The following is a 19,201-nucleotide window of genomic DNA, read 5'->3' as shown; positions in this document are numbered from 1 at the left end:
AATAAAATTGGCAGCAATTGAAAATAAATTCTAATCATAAACATATAAATACAGCAACTCAATCTAAAAAAATAAAAAATAAAAGTAAATATATTTACTATGACATAACTGCCATCACTATATATTAAGTCAGAAACTGACAGTGGTACAGAATAACTGCCATCACTATATACTGAGCCAAACATTGGCGGTGGTACAGAATAACTGCCATCACTATATACTGAGTCAGACATTGACAGTGTTACAGCATAACGTCTATCACTTTTATACTGAGCCAGACATTGACAGTGGTACACCATAACTTCTATCACTATATATTGAGCCAGACATTGACGGTAGTACAGCATAACTGCCATCACTATATACTGAGCCAGACCTTGACGGTAGTACAGCATAACTGCCATCACTATATACTGAGCCAGACATTGACGGAGGTACAGAATAACTACTATTACTGTATAATGCTTCTAGGGCTGCAACTAACGATTATTTTAATAATCGATTAGTTGGCCGATTATTTTTTCGATTAATCGGATAAAAAAATTAATTTTTTTTTCAATTTAAAATAATGTAATAAAAAACTTACAATTTACACTTTCATCTCTTTATTGCAATGGCCTCTCGCTATTCACCTTCTTATTTTACTGACATAATAATAAAAGCTACAAGAACCCAAACACAGTGTTTCTCAAACTAGGTTTTAATACAAAGTTATTAGTAAATATTAATTCATATGTTAACTATTTTTCATATTTAATCAAAACTATGAGAAAAAAGCCTTGTTTAAAAAAAATTTATTTACCAAACTGCCCCCGGTTATGCACATCTGACCCCCAGCTTGCCACTCTGCCACCATATATCCCTTATACTTCTTATATGCCAGTGATATGCAACTGAGCCCCCTGATATACCTTTTACCCCCAGATATGTTTTATGCCCCCCTGATATGCCTAATATCGATATGCCTTATACCCACTATATGCCCTGAAATTCATAATACCCCCATACACCACTATAACTCACCCATACACCACTCTGGCTCCTCCCCCTCCCATTCACCACTCTGGCTCCTCCCCCTCCCATACACCACTCTGGCTCCTCCCCCCTCCCATACACCACTCTGGCTCCTGCCCCTCTCGTACACCACTCTGCCTCCTCCCCCTCCCATACATCACTTTGGCTCCTCCCCCTCCCATACTCCACTCTGCCTCCTCCCCCTCCCATACATCACTTTGCCTCCTCCCATATACCACTTTGCCCCCTCCCATACTCCACTCTGGTTCCTCCCCCTCCCATACACCACTCTGCCTCCTCCCCCTCCCATACATCACTTTGGCTCCTCCCGCCTCCCATACATCACTTTGCCTCCTCCCCCCTCCCGTACTCCGCTCTGCCTCCTGTCAGCCACGGAGGTTCACAAGACACCAGGGAGCCAGGTAGAGAGGCAGAGTGCCGTATGGGAGGGGGAGAAGCCAGAGTGGTGTATGGGAGGGTGGCTCCCATACACCCCTCTGACTCCTCCCCCCTCCCATACACCGCTCTGCCTCTCTACCCGGCTCCGTTACTGACAGGAACTTTCACTGCAGCTTCATAGAAGCCTCAGCGTAAGTGAAGGTGAGTAACGGAGGCTGTCTGTGCCATGCAGACCCCCACCGGCTGACAGAGAGGATGATCCTCTGTCAGCCGGTGGGGGTCTAAACGATGCGCACAGACAGCCTCCGTTACTGCCCTTCACTTACGCTGAGGCTTCTATGAAGTCAGTAACGGAGCCGGGTAGAGAGGCAGAGTGATGTATGGGAGGGGGGAGGAGTCAGAGGGGTGTATGGGAGGGGGAGAGAGACGGAAGTGAGAGACCGGCCGACAGTGAGGGGAATCCAGGTCCCCTGCAGCGTTGCGAGGGATCTGGATTCTAGTGTTATATTCCGATCTCTGTTTGAGGTCGGATTATAATTTTTATAATCGATAAAAATCGAATCGATTAATCGATAATGAAAATCGTTGACAATGATTTTTAGTATCGATTATTATCGATTTTATCGATTAATTGTTTCAGCCCTAAATGCTTCATGCTTTCTAACACTCTCACAATGTTACCTTTCATGTGTCTCTGTCTCCTCTCTTGCAACTCCACTTTATCTTCCTCCACCTTTTCTTCTTCTGTCAGTCTGTTTCCCCCCTCCTCCTCTTCTTCTTCTTACTATTCTATCTTCTTTAAGAAAAGGCAGTTGGCGTGGCTTCAGTGCTGAGCGCCGGGATATGACATCAAATCCCTGAGCACAGCATATGAAGCCAGGGCTCATCACAAGAAACCATTATACAGAGGCCTCCCACTCCCTTGATTTTGGACCCAGGGGCCTAACTAGAAACCACAGGGCTCCAGTGAAAATTGCCATTTGACCCTCAACCTCAGCAAAGCTGACATATACTTATACATAGGCATTCATACTCACATACACTTATACACAGAAATACATGCCCACATACAATTATACATAGGCATTCATGCTCACATGCACTTACAGGGCCTTTCAACAGGAACAGGTCATTGCAGGGGTCGCCCAGGGCCCCTAGAGAGACAAGCCCAGTCACAGTAACGACCCCGGCAATTACATCACGGTTTGGGCTGGTTAGGAGGAGATCCAACATGTGACAAATTTGACTGAAATTCATACATAAATATATATTGTCAAATATTTTAATTTTTTAAAATATATCATTTATACTAAATGTTAGACGATCAACAGAAAGTCTTATGTGTCCTTGAAAAAAAATATTTATATTTATCAGGGTAAAAAGATAAAAAGAAATGGAGGTTAAAAAAAAATATAATCAGCAAGGAAGGGGTAACATTTTGTAATATTTATGCATATCTTCAGAAAAGAAAGGAGTAAAGAAGGAACAAAAAAGCAAAATAGCAAACTAATCCCACCTTGCAGGGAAACAAATTTACCAATTTGTTGTATGCTACGATATGATCATTCATAGCTGAATCTTTTTACTGTTGTTTGTTTTTAAGGATTGTTTCCAAGGAAATTCACATATTTATGTTAGCTTTGTTTACATTTTCAAGCACACATTCAAGAGTAATTGCAGGTGATTACAAGAAGCTTAAGTAAAGTTATTGTCAAATCACAGCAAGTGAGTGTCTTAATATGATTCACTGGGAGCTTTTAATGGAAAATGAAGCAAGAATTTGCCCAGTTCAAATAAACAAGTAAATGATGACATTTAAAGATTTAATAAACATATTTCAAACAACCATCACTTGATCAGCTTTGTAATGTAATACAGAATTAGTACTATATTTATTGCCATTACCATGCACAAATAGGAAATGTATTATTATATTTATTTTTCACTTTGTGCATATTTTTATATAGTTGAGTCATTTTCAGTCCTTGGGATAACACATATGACATATATTCAAAAGTGCATAGTCCAGAAATCATAAATCGGGCTTTTTCCCAGAGCAGTGATGTCATACCCCTCTAATATTTCAGGTGCCTGGAGCAGGACACCTTTGTTGGGCTGTGGTTAGAGGAAGGGCAAGCAACATAGTTAGTGGAGGGGCAAGGGGCATATTTAGAGGAGAGCCTGGGGTATGGCTAGACGGGGGACTGGAAGAATGGTTAGAAGAGGTGCAGTACTAATAACTTAACTTTCATTTGAGACAACTTGCGATCTGTTGAAGCAGAAGGCTGTGATATGACATGATGTCCCGACTCCCCACCTCTTTGCTGCAAAACAAAAGAGCTCAAATGATTCTAGTAGTAAAAGCCCATATTATAAACATTGCTTAGTATAATAAGAATTGCTATTAACCAATATCTAACTTGCAACAATAACACCTGCTAATCTTTTTTTTTTTAATCATGACGGCAGCTAACATATAATGAGCAAAAAACAGCAAGGTAGTGAGAGTGTGAGAAACAGATAATAGGACATCATGTACATAGATAATTGAGCTTTCACTATGATGCTTTGTTCTTTGAAACCTGTGATAAAAACACTTCACTAATTAAAGTGCACCTGTGGATAATAGTTGCTTTTAAAACCAGATGCCCCAGCACATTCTGTTTCTTCTTGTCTACTTTATTTTTTACATGACATAATATATGCATTATGCCACTTTGGATATTTGTTGTGTAGAGTGTTCAGACAAATATTTGAGTAGTATTTGGCTAGTTTTGAGTATCTTTGTTTATCAGCTAAAATAACTTGAATGGGAAAGCCAACATTTTACATGGAACAAGAATAATGTTAGATTTTTGGATAATGTTTCAGCCATTAGAAGATAATTGAAATGCAATGTGTACTATTTTATATTATATTGTAACAATATATGTTTTGCCCCCTATGGGACTTTATTCTGCCACAGTTTAGCCATTAATACCTCTTCTTTGCACCTACACTTGCATCATGAGGGGGTCCTTAGTTTCCTAGGTGAACTATGTTTTCATTTCTCTGCTTTCTTCACGCACTCAGTCTAGGACCTGCCATTAGTACTGTCCGCCAGCTCAGTGTCCTAGGGAACAGAGGGTCAGCACTATTTATCATGGAAAGATAGAGCTCTTGCTATTCTTGGTGGGTAGAGCCAATGCCAAGAAAATACTATACACCGATATCACAGAGCTACATTCTGCCCATACTTCTCCAGATTTTACGGGGAGACTCTTGAAATCACAGCTAATTACCAGCCCTCTGTGTTAATGTGTTTGGTCTTGGGACAAAGGAGTCTTGACCCTGTCCACAACCACCCTTGCAAGCCTTTTCCAAAAATGAATGCTTCACAAGCTATAAACTTGTGGTAGCTACCATAAAGAGTAAGCTTTCAGCTGTGTGATTGCTGCTCTGCTGCAATATATGCAGTATAATGCAATTAAAACCATTCATTTTTATTCAAGACCTATGGATTTCCTAATTCTATAAATGAGTTTTCACCTGAGAAAAACAGAAGCCTTAATCAGGGCTTGACTTTCCCTGGCTTGAGGCCAACACAGCAATATCCATTTTTTGCACAAAATGTTAAATTTAGACACTAAGCATTATCTTAATTAATGAGCCAACAAGTCTATAAACAAAACTAAGTCATGTCATTGCTTGTGTGGTTTGCCAAACATTGACTTCTACTTTGCTGACTCGCTTCTTGTTTGTCTTCTACCCCCTGGTTTATAGTCTTCATTGAGCAATATCAATTACGTTCAACATAATTTGAGAGAAATGTTGTTACTGTAATACACAGCCCCATTTATCACCATTTGCTCAAGTCATGGAAGCAGGGAACACATCATTTCTGGTAGCTATAGATTACTAAACAGATGTGTAATTATAATTACGGTAAGTATTAGGAAACTGTCAGTAATCAGTTACCACATTAAAATATTCCGGACAACATCAAAAAAGACAATGGAGTGATGGATCCTTTAAACAACATAATTGAGCAGACTTTTAATGAAGATTTAAAATAATCTCTCCAACGAAGTGTAACTGAGGGAATCCCCCAATTTTACAGATCAGTCATATTATTTTTCATTATTTAGTATAAACATGTATTAACCAATCAAGCAGTTAAGAAATACGTTGCAGAACTGCTTTCATGAACATCATCCCTTTACACCTGAATTCCTAGATTAATTGTGAGTGGTGACTCCTGTATTATCTTTGCCACTAGTATTAAAGTGCGGTCCTCGGAGCTACTGCCCATTTTCAGAATGTTTGTAGTGCATTATTTAAATATCTATCTTTTCTCTAAGGCAGGTTGTACAAATAGATGTGCGGATACTAATATATATTTGTAAAACTTGATGTTCTTAAAGAAATAAGAAATTGTATCATTGTATCATTGTATAATGATAATCCATTCTAATTGTGAGTTATTTAAAATTTAGATGATGTATCTGCACCAGCATTAGAAACACAGCATCAAGGTGATGAAGAGGGTAAGGATATTTTTTTTTCTCCTTCTTGTCTTTCATTTTATACTTTGTGCTTTATTATATTTATTTGATTTTGAAGCAGCAAAGTATGCTGTTTGTTCATATATTTACCAGAAAGGGAACACATTGTATAATTTCATAGTAGAGACAGTGCTAAATACTGTAGATTAAACTTGGCCTGCTTATCATTTATTAATATGTTTTTTACATCAGCCTTTTTTGTTACTTCAAGCTATAGATTTATTAGTGGAGGAGTGGTATGCTTTTTTCTCCATCTCTATAATAAAACATACTTTCATAACTATATGAGCATCGCAGTGTGTCATTGCATTGTTTTTAAATGGAAGTAAAATGCACTGTCAATATAACCAGCGTAGTGCTCTTTAGGCTAAGAAACTTTTGGTTGGAAGTACATATTGTGCATTGTTGCAAATGTCAAGTAATCTAAGTGATACAAAAATTGTGGCCAGCAACACTGTTGTTTACAGTAGCATGGTTACCACATCGATTTGCCACCCACAGACAATTTCCATTACGTTTAAGTTTTGGTTTAAGTAAGGTTGTAATATACTTGTCCCAACCCGTATTTGGTGATGGCCAAATTATTATTATTTATTGTTTTATTTAGCACCATGAATGAGAGGTCAAAGTCAAGGACACCAAGGCAGTGAGCGTGAGGGGACAGGAGATGATTGCACTATTGACATAAAGAGAAACTGTTGAGGAAATGTTAGCATGAGAATGGGTGCATAAGTTTTAGGAATTGTGCAGACATCCAGTTAGAGATAGAGGCAAGGCAGTCAGTTACATGATCTAAGATAGGATAGGTAGATCTGGTTGTCATCGGCATACAAGTGGTATTAAAAGCCAAAGTTTAAGAATAGTTTGCCAATTGAGATGGTGAAAAGTGAGAACAGAAGGGGTCCTAGAACTGAGCCTTGAGGTACACCAACTGAGAAGGGAAAGGGGAGTGTTATTGGAGAGATGGTGCAGGAAAGTAGGTTGATGCAGAAAGGTAGTGGTTGAACCAGGAGCCCAAGATTTTGAAGAGTTTTAAGGAAAAGAGGGTGGTCCACAGTGTCAAAAGCAGCAGAAAGTTCCAGTAGGATTTAGCAGTGAGTAGGTCATTATTAACTTTAGTAAGGACAGTCTCATTAGAATGTTAGAGTCAAGAATCATAGTTAGTTCACTTTATACGATTCATTTAAGAAGCTTAGAGGCTAGAGGAAGTAGAGTGACGTACATAACAATAATGGGAAGATGGCAACATTCAGGCAAGGGGGCAAGTCCAGACAAGTGGGATGTTTATACACAGACCACAACGAGGGTTGCCATATTGACAACCCTGCTCATCTAGTTTTCATAGGTTGCTGAGGATCACTTATAGCGCAACCCTATTGTATCTGATAAAGTATGATTCTAACAGCAAATTCTCATTTAAAAAATGTCAGTACTATGTTTTAGTTTGTTTATATAATGGCGGACAATGAACTGGACATTAGCAGAGCTAATGCCTGCTATCTTTTATAAAGCATATCATTGAATGTAATAAAATATTTTAGGATACAAAGTGACCTCCAGAATAAAGTTCATTTTAGATGATCATTGTAGATCATGTAGAAAAACTTTTATTGGTTATTTATTATAGATTTTGCCTCTCGTTATCCTACATTGTGGACGGAACAAGTTAAAAGTAGACAAAACAGAACCCACAGAAACTCAGGTAAGATAACTCAGATAACATGATGATGTTAATAATAATATTTCTGGTATGAATTGGTTTATTCTGTATTCATGTATCTTGCTTTTTGAGAACCATGTACAATTAATTTCCCCAAATCGCTCAAACATGACCCAAGGTTTATGCAGTATTAATTAACTCACATCTTATCATTTTGTTGAGTATGAAACAAGTTCATAAACCTTTTGAGGCATTTTTATATCATTAAAAATGTAGCCATTTGTAAGGATTTTGGCCCTTCAGCATTGGGATAATGCTAATATGCTATCTATATTTTCTCTTGAGCGAGAACACTAAACTCTCATTTTTGTCTTCCATTAACTGGTATATTGAATCACATTACTAGTGATCATACCTGGAGACTTTGCAGATTTCTGCCCAGAAGCAAATGTCCTGTTCAGTGTGGTCAGTCTCTCCACATGTGCGTGACTTTTCTTCACTACCCACTAGCTCTTACCTACACCATGCCCCTTTTAATTCTTCAGGGGGCTATCCCCATCCTTATGCATGGCTAGCCAGACCGTCTTAACTCACACCACTTCCTGTCTCCTATAAAGAGCATGAAAGTAACCGCTCTGGTGGGGGAACAACTCTGAGAAGTTTCCAAGTGTAAGACAATACTGAGGAATATTTGGCATTTCTTTTTAGTATTATAAATCAAAACCCATAGCTAAATATAATGTAATCATTCTCTATTCCCCGTTGTACAGCACTATGGAATTTGATGGCGCTATATAAAACAATAAATAATAATAATAATAATCTAACTGAAAAGTATTTATTTCTTATTTTTTGTTTTATATTTTTTTTCTGAAAGAGAATTTTATTTATGTTTTGTGGAAAATATTAAAATTTCATGTATTCAGAACATGCCAGAAATATATAGGTTTTATGTTTCACTGATGCCAAGTTTATAAAACACACTTTTGAATAAAATATTGGATTTGGTAAAGATGAAAGGAAATGAAAGCTATAAAAAGATGATCAAAGGCATTATCTGTTTTCTTTGAAATATTAAAGGTATTTAGAAATTAAAGTAGTTTATTTTTAGATTAATTTATCTGCTAAAATACTTACACGTTTCGGTCTAGCGACAAAACTGCACACAGGTGAGACAGATCAGATTATTTTATGGAGGTATACAGATTTGATTGTATACATTTTGATTTGTATGCATTATATATGAAAAGTGACCTTATCACCATAGCAACCAATGGAACATTGAACAAGGACATTTAATTGGTTGCTTTCGTGATAAAACCACTTTTAAATTTCTGCAATTTGATTCATAAATTAATTCAAAAAATAATTTTCTGTTGTTCCTGTACAAATTATTGTACTTTATATAGGCCTGCAGAGTATAGTGACACTCAAGCAGTCCGAGTCCCTAGAAGATAGATACATAATGGCAGGAATGAGGGGCAGAGGGATTTGGTAACCCAAAAGGGGTTGTGTTTCCTTCAAAAGGGACACATGGGATGAGTGGCCTAAATGACACTCAAATCTCTGGCCATGGGGGACAATTCATATTCAGTTTGTAAATCAAAGCTTTGCCCTATTAATTTGAACATCATAGTGTACAGTGATTGTGTCATTTAATGTATATAAACCTCTACTTGCTCCAATGCCAAGATTTAATTGTTTCCTGCACCATCCCTGCACCATCCCTGCACCATCTGTGTACAGATGTGGGCATAGGGTTTGCAGTGGATATTTTATAGTGGTAAACTCCCTATATGCAACAGCAGTGTAGCCTTAGGTAGGGCCTGGTGGGGGGCAGTTGACGCAGGACCAGGTCCACTGCACCAAACCCCTTAAATACTCAATTGTTTGCACAACTCTTGTCATGGACATTGGTCTTGGGTTACAGTTTATTTATCCCTGCTTATTTAGGCAGGACTATCCTATGCTTTATTTAAAGGTGTATATGTCTTAATGAAGCAAACCTCACACATAGCTTACTATGTTCACACTCACCAGGTTAGTGGTATAATTAAATAACATACTTGATTTTATAATTGATTCATGATTGTTATGAATTACATAACAATAAGATAATTATCTAGATAAATTGGTCTCCTGCTGAATAGTCTCAGAACTATCTCTGGGCAATTCACCGTTCATTAAATAAATTAGCTACTTGCATTGATCATGGTTAAAAAAGAATATAATGGAGGAAACCTTTAATAGAAGAGGTCAGAAGGGCAACTGCTGATACTAGCCCAGTGTTAACAATTAGTCTCTTCTGGTCCTGAAAATAATTTTTCTCTCAAAGGAAAGCTGATTAAGCTAATTGCACATTAGTGTGATAGTGTAATTAACTTCAGACTGGCAGAGATTAACAGGCTACTGATTCCTCTGGACCAGCACACAAAAACATAAATGTGGTTGGATGTAATGTGGGTTACAAACAAACAAAAAAATATTCTGGTTTGAGAAATGTTATCACCATAGCAACCAATGGATTGTTATTGCCATATCCATTGCACCTAGGTCCCTGTCAGGGTCCGGCGACCCGATGCGGTACCCGCCGGGGTCCGGCGACCCGATGCGGTACCCGCCGGGGTCCGGCGACCCGATGCGGTCTCTTACCTGGATGCCCGCTACCCGCGGGCATCGGATCCAGCAGGTGTCCTACCGGCCTCTCCACTCGACCGGCTTTTGCTAGGCGCGCGCGCCCTCTATTAACTTTATTGTTCCCCGAACAAGGTTCGCGGGAGCTCGCCGCTGTAGCCTCCCGCTCGGGGGCGGGGCTTCCCCCGAGCGGCAAGTTTAAAACCAAGCACTGAGCTTTGCTCAGTGCTCAGTTATTGTGCTTCCCTGCTACATCCTGAGTGCGCCTTTCTAGTGATTCTCCGTGTACCTACCTGGCTTTCCTTTGACCACGCTCCTGCCTGACCCTTATCTACTAAACGGTTCGTGATTCCTGGCTCTCCTTTGACTACGGCTTTGCCTGACCCTTTTGTACCTCGTTGCCCGCTCGTGTACCGTGCCTCGGCTTGTGTCCTGACTTTGGCTCGTCTGCTCCTCCTGTACCTCGTGGCCCGCCTGTGTACCGTACCTCGGCTTTTCCTGACAGCGTTGTTGGCCTTATCTGCTAAGCGCCTCTGCCTGCATATTGAGCTCTGCTCCCTATTGAACTTGTCCTTTCTGATTCCTGCTCCTGACACCATTGCACCTAGGTCCCGCACTTTCTACCCGTTTTAAGTCTATCTGAGGTCTCTGCCTGCTGAGAATTAATGGACTCATTGCAAGAGAGAGACTACATAGACTACTTTAAAAGGCACTGTGTGCCTTTACATCATAGAGAATAGAGATATGACTTATGAATAGATATGAATATCCTGGCGTTCCGCAGCTGTAAAGGCAGTAGGTCAAGATAAATACATCACTACTCCCAAGGCTTTTACATCCTCCACGCCTTTGCTCCCATATTAGCCTCCTTTGCATTGCCTAGTGTCTATTTGTCCTGCAGTAACTTCTCTGCCACCACATGTTGAAAGCAAAAATAGGATTCCTGGTGGCACAGAACTCTCACTACTAGTGATTTAGGCGACGAAACTAGACTTCTGTGTCTCTGAGTGTCTGCTTAAGAGAGCTTTCTAAGTCACAAATCCCGGCTTGCACAACATTCGCAGGGAGAGAAAAAAACTTTAACTCTGCCCCTGACGCATTCATTGGGTGCAGCACCCTATGACATTACGGAAGAACAAAGAGGAGAAGGCTGTACTAAGTACATTTGAACTCACTGGAAAAATGGTTAATTAAATCATGTTTTTGGAAACCAATAGACAGTTGAGTCTCAAATTTTGAGCACTGTTAATGAGTCAAATGAGCATAAAGTTATGTGGCCAAAAATCCTTTAAGGTTATTAGGAACATATCACGGTACGTTAACCTGCATAATATTTATTTGTTATGTGTAAATTAAACAGAACAAACCAGCTGCCCTTTTAAGAAATATCTAATACACACATATTTTGTACATATTGTATACATAAGAATATAAAAACCTACATCGATAATAAAAAAGACAAGTAACCACATTCATACATAAGTATGATTCCAAGCACCTCAAAGCTAAATTAAATATTACACTACCCTCCCAGTATCCCCCCAGAAGAGGGAATATATGTGACCCTGGGACACTATATTCAACGTGTCTGATATGAAAAATACTGCACCTGACAGTAAGACATACTTACACCCTGTGCTGATTGGGATTACTTTTAAGGAAAACAACGGTAATAGCTTAAACACATTATAATCTCTCCTCCAACGCAATTAGAGACCCCAGTAGCTCCTCGCGGTGAATCAGTGTGCATGGGGCATCTTTAAGCAACCTAAACAGATGCAACACTGAGTGGTGAGACAAAAATCGGGTGATCTGATAACATTTTGTTTAAGAAAATTAGAAGGTGTCTATTATTGATCTGACATTGTGCCAGTCAAATGGCTAGTAAATGTACAAACAATATAGATTTTGCTCCAAACGGTGTACTAAAGTATATTAAAAACATTCTCTAAAAAGAATCACTTTACATTTAGCACTGTGCAGCAGACTAGTAAATTTTATACTTTAAAATCTTCCCACTGCATTTTGTTTTGATCTAGTATACAAATATAAGTATTGGCTACAATATGTTGGGGTTTTTTAGGAAAAACAAAACTGCTTTCTGTTATTACTTAAAAGGACATGTGCTAATAGGTTACTATACCGAGTAGCTGCCGTGTAAACTGCAATAAACTAGCCTTATTAGGTGACTGGATGCCAGTAATTCTATTTCCTGTGATACTGGTTGTCTGGAAAAGTGAAATATTTAGAATCTGTTTTATTTGAGCAGTTCTGCCAAAAGAAACCCTTTGATATATATTTTTTTCGTCTTGTTACAGAAGCTATCAAAACTATGATATTGTAGTCTGGATGGAAGAAGGTGGGCCATAATTGTAAAGTTTGTGGGGGTGTAAATTTAAACCTATTTATGGGAAATAGGTAGAGAAGCACCATACACAAGACAGTCCCTTAACCATAATAAATAAGGAATGTAGAGAACCAAAAAACAAATTGCACTGTCACTTTCCTATGCCTTACATTTTATAGTTGCCAGCATTAAGTAAACCCAAGCAATGTTTACAGATTAAAATAAGCAATGTATGTGTATAAATAGACATAGCAAAAAATAAAAAATATATATATATACAGCCATAATGTTTTCAGGAAGCTGTCTATGAACTAAATGTATGTGTTCTAGCTCCTGTTATCTTAGCCTTTATAATATTCTCTTACAAAAGCAAAAAGAAAATATTTCAACCTATTAAAAGTGGTTCATGCGTGAAAACTATGAACCAAATTGTACTGAAATAAAAAGTTGGTAATTTTGAAAAATTAATCATGTGTAATTCAGGAAAAATGTATTTAATAAGAAGTGATTTTTTAACCTAATTCTTGTGGCACCAGTTTATTCAACATATTTAAAATGTAGCTCTAAATAGAGATTAAAGCGAAGTGATTTAAATAAATAAAAAATACCCATAAAAAAACTAATATTTCCCTGATAGCGTGCCAAAAACTGTTCTTGCCATATTTACAGAGCACAAAGCATCAAAATGTATAGTAGTATCATACATTTGGTGAGAATTAATTTGTGGATTATATATATATATATATATATATATATATATATATATATATACTTTGTAATATTCTAGAGAATAAAGTGATGCCTTATTGCTTTTGGGAAAACAATGTATTTTTCGTTATCCTACATTCATTACTTTTTTGTAATGTATGCATCACTTTTTACTATCAACATTCTGGAAAAGCGTGAAAATACAAATAGTGCATAAAAATGCAAAAGTGTAACAGCATTTACTGATATATAAATATTCCAAAAATAAAACAATATAAATAATACATATTATTAAATAATATATATTTCTTAAACTTAATATATTTTTTAAATATTCCTTAAACTGTAGAGCAGAATTTTAAACCTTACAATGAAATCTCTCAATTATTGAGTTCAGAATGTAAATCTTCTGAGTTTAAAATTAATCAGAGCACCCCATCTGCAGAAGATGATGTAGCATAAGGAACATGAGGATATTTTTACTACAAGACTGAAATAAACTTCACCACTACATGTAAAGACAAAGTCGACAAAGATTTCTTTTTTTATGTATGTTCATTGGAAGCAAACCATGTGCCACATTTTTGGACTTTCACCAACTGAATTTTTGAAGAGTGGAAAAAATTGACGAAGGAGCATTTTTTCTGCATTATATATTTAGCCTAAATTCTCACACAATTCAGAATAACTTTTATTTACAAAAAAGCAGGGCCATCTTTAACGTGGAGTAAAGGGGCAGTTGCCCCGGACCCAGTCATTCCTGGGGACCCATAGCAGCTGCCCCTTGAGCCTGCAACAACCACAGTGGACCATGACCACTTCCTCCACAGGAAGCAAGCAACCTCTCTTGTACCGCCCGGAGGGAACAGGAATGCAGCAGGGTCACATTATACATGTATCACATTACATTATTTTACCCTGCTGTGTTCCTGCTTTTCCTGAGCAGTAAAAGAGAATTTGCTCGCACTGTGTGCCAGTGCCCCAGAGAAATCTGCAGGTGGGATGTTGAGGTCAAAGACGGCACAGGGAGGCTGTTTGGGGTCACTGACAAGCTATTTGGTGACAAAAATTGCACAGACATGTTCTTAGGGGAAAAACAGATAAAAGGTCCTTTGTGGGCAGGTCCTGTGAATGCAATCTGGTGGCTGGGACAAGTCCTATGCGTGCAATCTGGGTTTCAGGGCTGGCTTTTCGGTATATGATCTGTGATCTATGTCTGCAGTTTAGGGTTTTCATGCATTATTTATTTGATCTGTACCTTCATTGCAGATTTTACATGTGATTTTCAGTTGCTCAATACCCGCAAGGCTGTGTTTGTGTGTTATTCAGTTGCTCTATGCCTGCAATGCTGAGTTTTCCTGTGTTATTTATTTAAAAAAAAGTGGAAAAAAAAGTCTGGCAAAAGGGAGGTAACATCGCTAGGGTGAGAAGGAGGCACGATCCAACTGACTCCTGCTAATCTGCAGAGTTAGTTAATTTAATATATGGAGAAAAAAGACAGTATTCTTCAGTGAAGATTGTGTCAATTTGCTGTGCCACTTTAGCTATGTAGTCAGTAGTCCTCAGGTTCCTCAGCTCCCAATTATTTTAAAAATATGATTTCAAATTAGTTCTTATTACATGGTTGCATGTTTCTGTCTTTACAGCATCATCTTGTGATCAGGAACATCAGACAGCATTAGAAGAAGCCAGACAGCCAAAGAATGATAATGTGTTCATTCCAGAGTGTGCCAGTGGTGGACTGTACAAACCTGTACAATGCCACCCATCCACAGGATATTGCTGGTGTGTTCTTGTGGATACAGGGAGACCAATACCGGGCACATCTACCAGGTAAGACATCTCAAACTACTTATTGAGAGATTTGGGCAAAAGTATATTTACAATGTAAGAGACATTTGTGTATCTGAAAACTTTCACAAACCTTTAGGTAGGCTGTTGGAGATTGTTGTGACCATGCAATTCTTACACAAATACTTCAAGTTATGTTTTCATTATAGCTATTATTGTTGGAACTATTTTCTAATAATGGAGAAAGACATACTTAAATATGTGGAAAATTAGCCCTGGTTTCACATTGCGTTATGGAAGATTCTCTACTAGTGAAGGTTTTGATGTATTGGAGGATATTCCCACAAATAGTCAAGAAGTACATCAAAAATATCTATTAGAAAAGCAGCAACCAGCATTGTAGGTACCACTAAGTGATCTTTCATCACCACCAGAAATTTGTTGTTTTTTTATTATCATGTTAACCTGCCACAGAATTTAGACATTTGGTTATATGCTTTGCATGAAGAGTATTTTTAATGAAGGGGCAAATATACAAATGTTACAGTTTTCCACCCTCCATGTGTTCTTCCTTAAATGTGTGGTAAAAGAAGGAGCCGTGTTTAATTTGTTTGTTACATTTGATTGCAAAGATTGGAGGCACTGTCAACCCCACAAACCTCATTGCAATAGTCCCAGTTAAAACATTCCGAGACAGTGAGTCAGGAGATAGATTTTTTTTCACAGTTTGAATTGTATGGTAAAAGTCGGATGTAATCAAAAGCCAAATACCTCCTTAGGAATGTGTGATCTGTTCATGGTAAAATGTTAAAAAAAAAGTTAGTTAAGAATTTAGTCAATATAAAGGGAAAACAAGAATAACCGTAAAGTATACATTTTATAAGTAAAGTATAACACCAAAGGTGTTTATAATTTTTATATAATTGTGAAATTTAGTCATTTGGATGATATACTGTACACTACAGCAGTTTTCTCAATCCTGACCTAGTAATATACCACATTTCTATGCCAAACTACCTCAAGGTCCACTTTTCACTTTTTTTAGAGACTATACGTTGGATAATTGTGTTCCGTCAAACATCATTAACTTAACAACTTTTAAAGTACCCCCACATGGCTACACATGCCACAGCACATGGCATATATTTAGCAAATCTTCCTAGGTGATTCAAATTGTTTTAATAGATTACTAAAAATAAAAAGGAAATATCATTAATCAACCAGTTTAGTTTCACATATAATAGACCTGGAACACCTGGTTAAAGTGAATAGTCACTTATTCCCAGAGGCTGTGACTTCTTGTTCACATAATTGGTGTCTCATAGGTACGTTCTCAAAATAATCAAAAGATGTGACAATTATGTAGCTGTAGGGGAATGAATAGAATCTGCTAGTTGTTTTCCAGGCACAAACTGAGTACATTGTAAAAGTTCTCAAACCTCTTCAGAGTGTTAAGGGGCAGTGGGTTAACACTAAGTATTGTGGATAGCTTAGTTCTCACAAGAGGGATCATCATAAGATCACCTGCATACCCAGTGTTACATTTCATTAGATATGTTTGTTGTGTGTAACTTAATCCTTATCCCTTCAAAGAAAGAGAAACAGGTGGCAGCCAGCATCCCTTTCCATGTGACTTTAGTCTCTCTTTAGATGGAAACAGGCAGCTGGTGTTAAACTAAAACTATTCCAGGTCATGAGACTGAGAGAAATGTTATTTACATGTAAATTAAGGAAATGATCATAAAGAAACATAGTTTTGGTGAATCAGTTACATGGATTTCCAACACACCTCACCACACGCTTTCCTTAGAAAGTTAACAGATGTTAAACTAAGAATAACTGACTTCTCTAGAAGAAGCCATAGTTCAGTTTAAACACACAGCGGTTATTTATGAAGAACATTTATGGTGCAAAGTCTGAAAAATGTCATTCCATTCTACCCATGGAATAATACAATCAATTTATGTTGCTATGGTAATTCGAGAACTTAGCAGTGGACCACGCTGTTGCTAAGGGCAAATCTGTAAGAACTTAAATAAAGAATACATATTTCTGTCACACGTCACATGCTGCACTGATTAGTCGAGTCTCCTGATAACAAGGCCTATAGTTGCCTGAAACCAGCAACAATAGCATTAACAAATGTAAATACCTATACCACCTTGGTTTTATTTGTGTTCTGGAAATATTATTATATACCATAATTTCTGCAATTTTTACAACACACTTTTTTTCTGACATTATATATATATATATAAAAAAGAAACTGTATATAGCTGTGAACAAAACATATGACATTTACAACAGCATGATACATTGCCTGAATTTACCACTAGCGAATATTGATTGCAAACATATGTTCTAGTAATAAGCTTCCCTATAAGACACTTTACTTCACGGTGGGATTGTGAAAGGTTCATAAAATGTATCATTAATCTTTGAAAAGTTTCTGCCTGCATTTCTGTTAAATTCACTGCTACACTTCAATCTTATATAGCATATTAATCTCGTTACTACTCGCCAGGTATGCATTTTATTATATTATAACACACAGCAGGCCCTTTCATAGAACAATATGTTGGCAGAACAAATTAGACCACACTAAAATAATAGAGACTGTTAGCTTCTTTCTTATTTTGCTTTATAAGCGTATGTTTGTGTTTTTATTTATTCTGCCTAATAAAAGCTATGTTCATCTGGCAACAAATATATATTATGGTTTTGACACTTTTCCATTTTTCTCATGGTATCCCGTTCCTGGCCACTGCCAGATGACTTATGAATGGTCTAGTTAGCCAGCACTGATATTTAACAAAGATTCCTCACAAAACTGTTTTTTTTTAACATGGACTCTTAGTTTCTAGGAAGGTTATTTGTTGTTGTTCAATTTCATCAGGGATAATTTATTAGTGTAGCACAACAAGGAAGCAGAGAGGAAATGTATGTCATAGGCAGCATATGAAACCATAATGGAGCCAAATTGTGATGGCTAGACATCTGGGTCACAGCATCTCTAAAATGGCAGCTCTTGTGGGGTGTTCCGGGTCAGCAGTGGTTAGTACCTATCAAATGGTACTTATCAAGAAAGAAAAAGGGGTAAACCAGCTTCAGGTTTATGGGTGACCAAGGCTCATTGATATACAAAGGGGGCAAATTGTACAATTGATGACCACCTGGGGGGCAAAGGCTGGCCCAGGTGGTCAAATCCAACAAACAAGCTACTGTAGCTTAAATTGCTGAAAAAGTTAATGCTGGTTCTTATAGAAAGGTGTCTGAACACACAGTACATTGCTGTACAGTACAAGTTATGACCACCTGGGGGGCAAAGGCTTGCCCAGGTGGTCAAATCCAACAAAGAAGCTACTGTAGCTTAAATTGCTGAACAAGTTAATGCTGGTTCTTATAGAAAGGTGTCTGAACACACAGTACATTGCAGTTTGTTGCATATGGGGCTGCGCAGCCGCAGACCAATCATAGTGCCCATGCTGACTCCTGTCCACTGCCGAAACCACCTACAATGGGCACATGATCATAAGAACTGGATCACAGAGCAATGGAAGAAAGTGCCCTGATCTGATGAATCTCGTTTTCTTTTACATCACATGGATGGCTGGGTGCGTGTGCATTTCTTACCTGGAGAACACATGGCACCAGGATGTATACATCTTCAGAGGTCTAGTTTTGGAGGCGAAAGGGGGACCTTTTGGCATGACAAACAATGTCTGGAAGGATGGGCACTATATGAAGATATGGTTGAGGCAAATCAATTAAAATGTGATGTTTTGCCATAACCCCTTTCTTTATTGTTTGTGATGTGTACATTTCTGTCCTCATTAATATTTTGGGACACAAAAAGTATGTGACACTGAAGCTTTTTCTGATAACATTGCTTAAATTCTGACGATCATTGGTTCAATTAAAATCAGAGCATAGCCCAGAATGACCTGTGGATTTAGCAGTATTAGTGCATTATTGATGGCTGTCGACATATATTTTTAATTTGTTGGGAAACATCAATTGAATGCATACCTAAAAAGCCCTGTATTACAGTAAATGTGTTATGTGTATACAAAAATGGAAGCATTACATTCCTTCTCCTCTGCT

At 37.8% G+C, this 19,201-nt stretch overlaps 1 protein-coding gene across 1 annotated transcript in view; it reads left to right on the top strand.

The window, feature by feature from the left end:
- The window catches only part of LOC149288024 (SPARC-related modular calcium-binding protein 2-like), a 57,563-nt gene that overhangs the window by 20,859 nt on the left and 17,503 nt on the right, over positions 1–19,201 (top strand). The window contains exons 6-8 of the mRNA XM_089492161.1: positions 5,889–5,939; positions 7,585–7,659; positions 14,953–15,139. Of these exons, the coding sequence (XP_089348287.1) occupies positions 5,889–5,939; positions 7,585–7,659; positions 14,953–15,139 (313 nt within the window). The remainder of the gene's footprint in view (positions 1–5,888; positions 5,940–7,584; positions 7,660–14,952; positions 15,140–19,201) is intronic.

The sequence above is a fragment of the Sceloporus occidentalis genome, unplaced genomic scaffold, assembly GCF_023333645.1.
Source record: "Sceloporus occidentalis isolate IW3139 unplaced genomic scaffold, rSceOcc1.0.p SCAF_54, whole genome shotgun sequence".
In the NCBI taxonomy this organism is placed as follows: domain Eukaryota; kingdom Metazoa; phylum Chordata; class Lepidosauria; order Squamata; family Phrynosomatidae; genus Sceloporus; species Sceloporus occidentalis.
The sequence above is the reverse complement of the archived record's forward strand: the minus strand, read 5'-3'. Positions and strand labels throughout refer to the sequence as shown.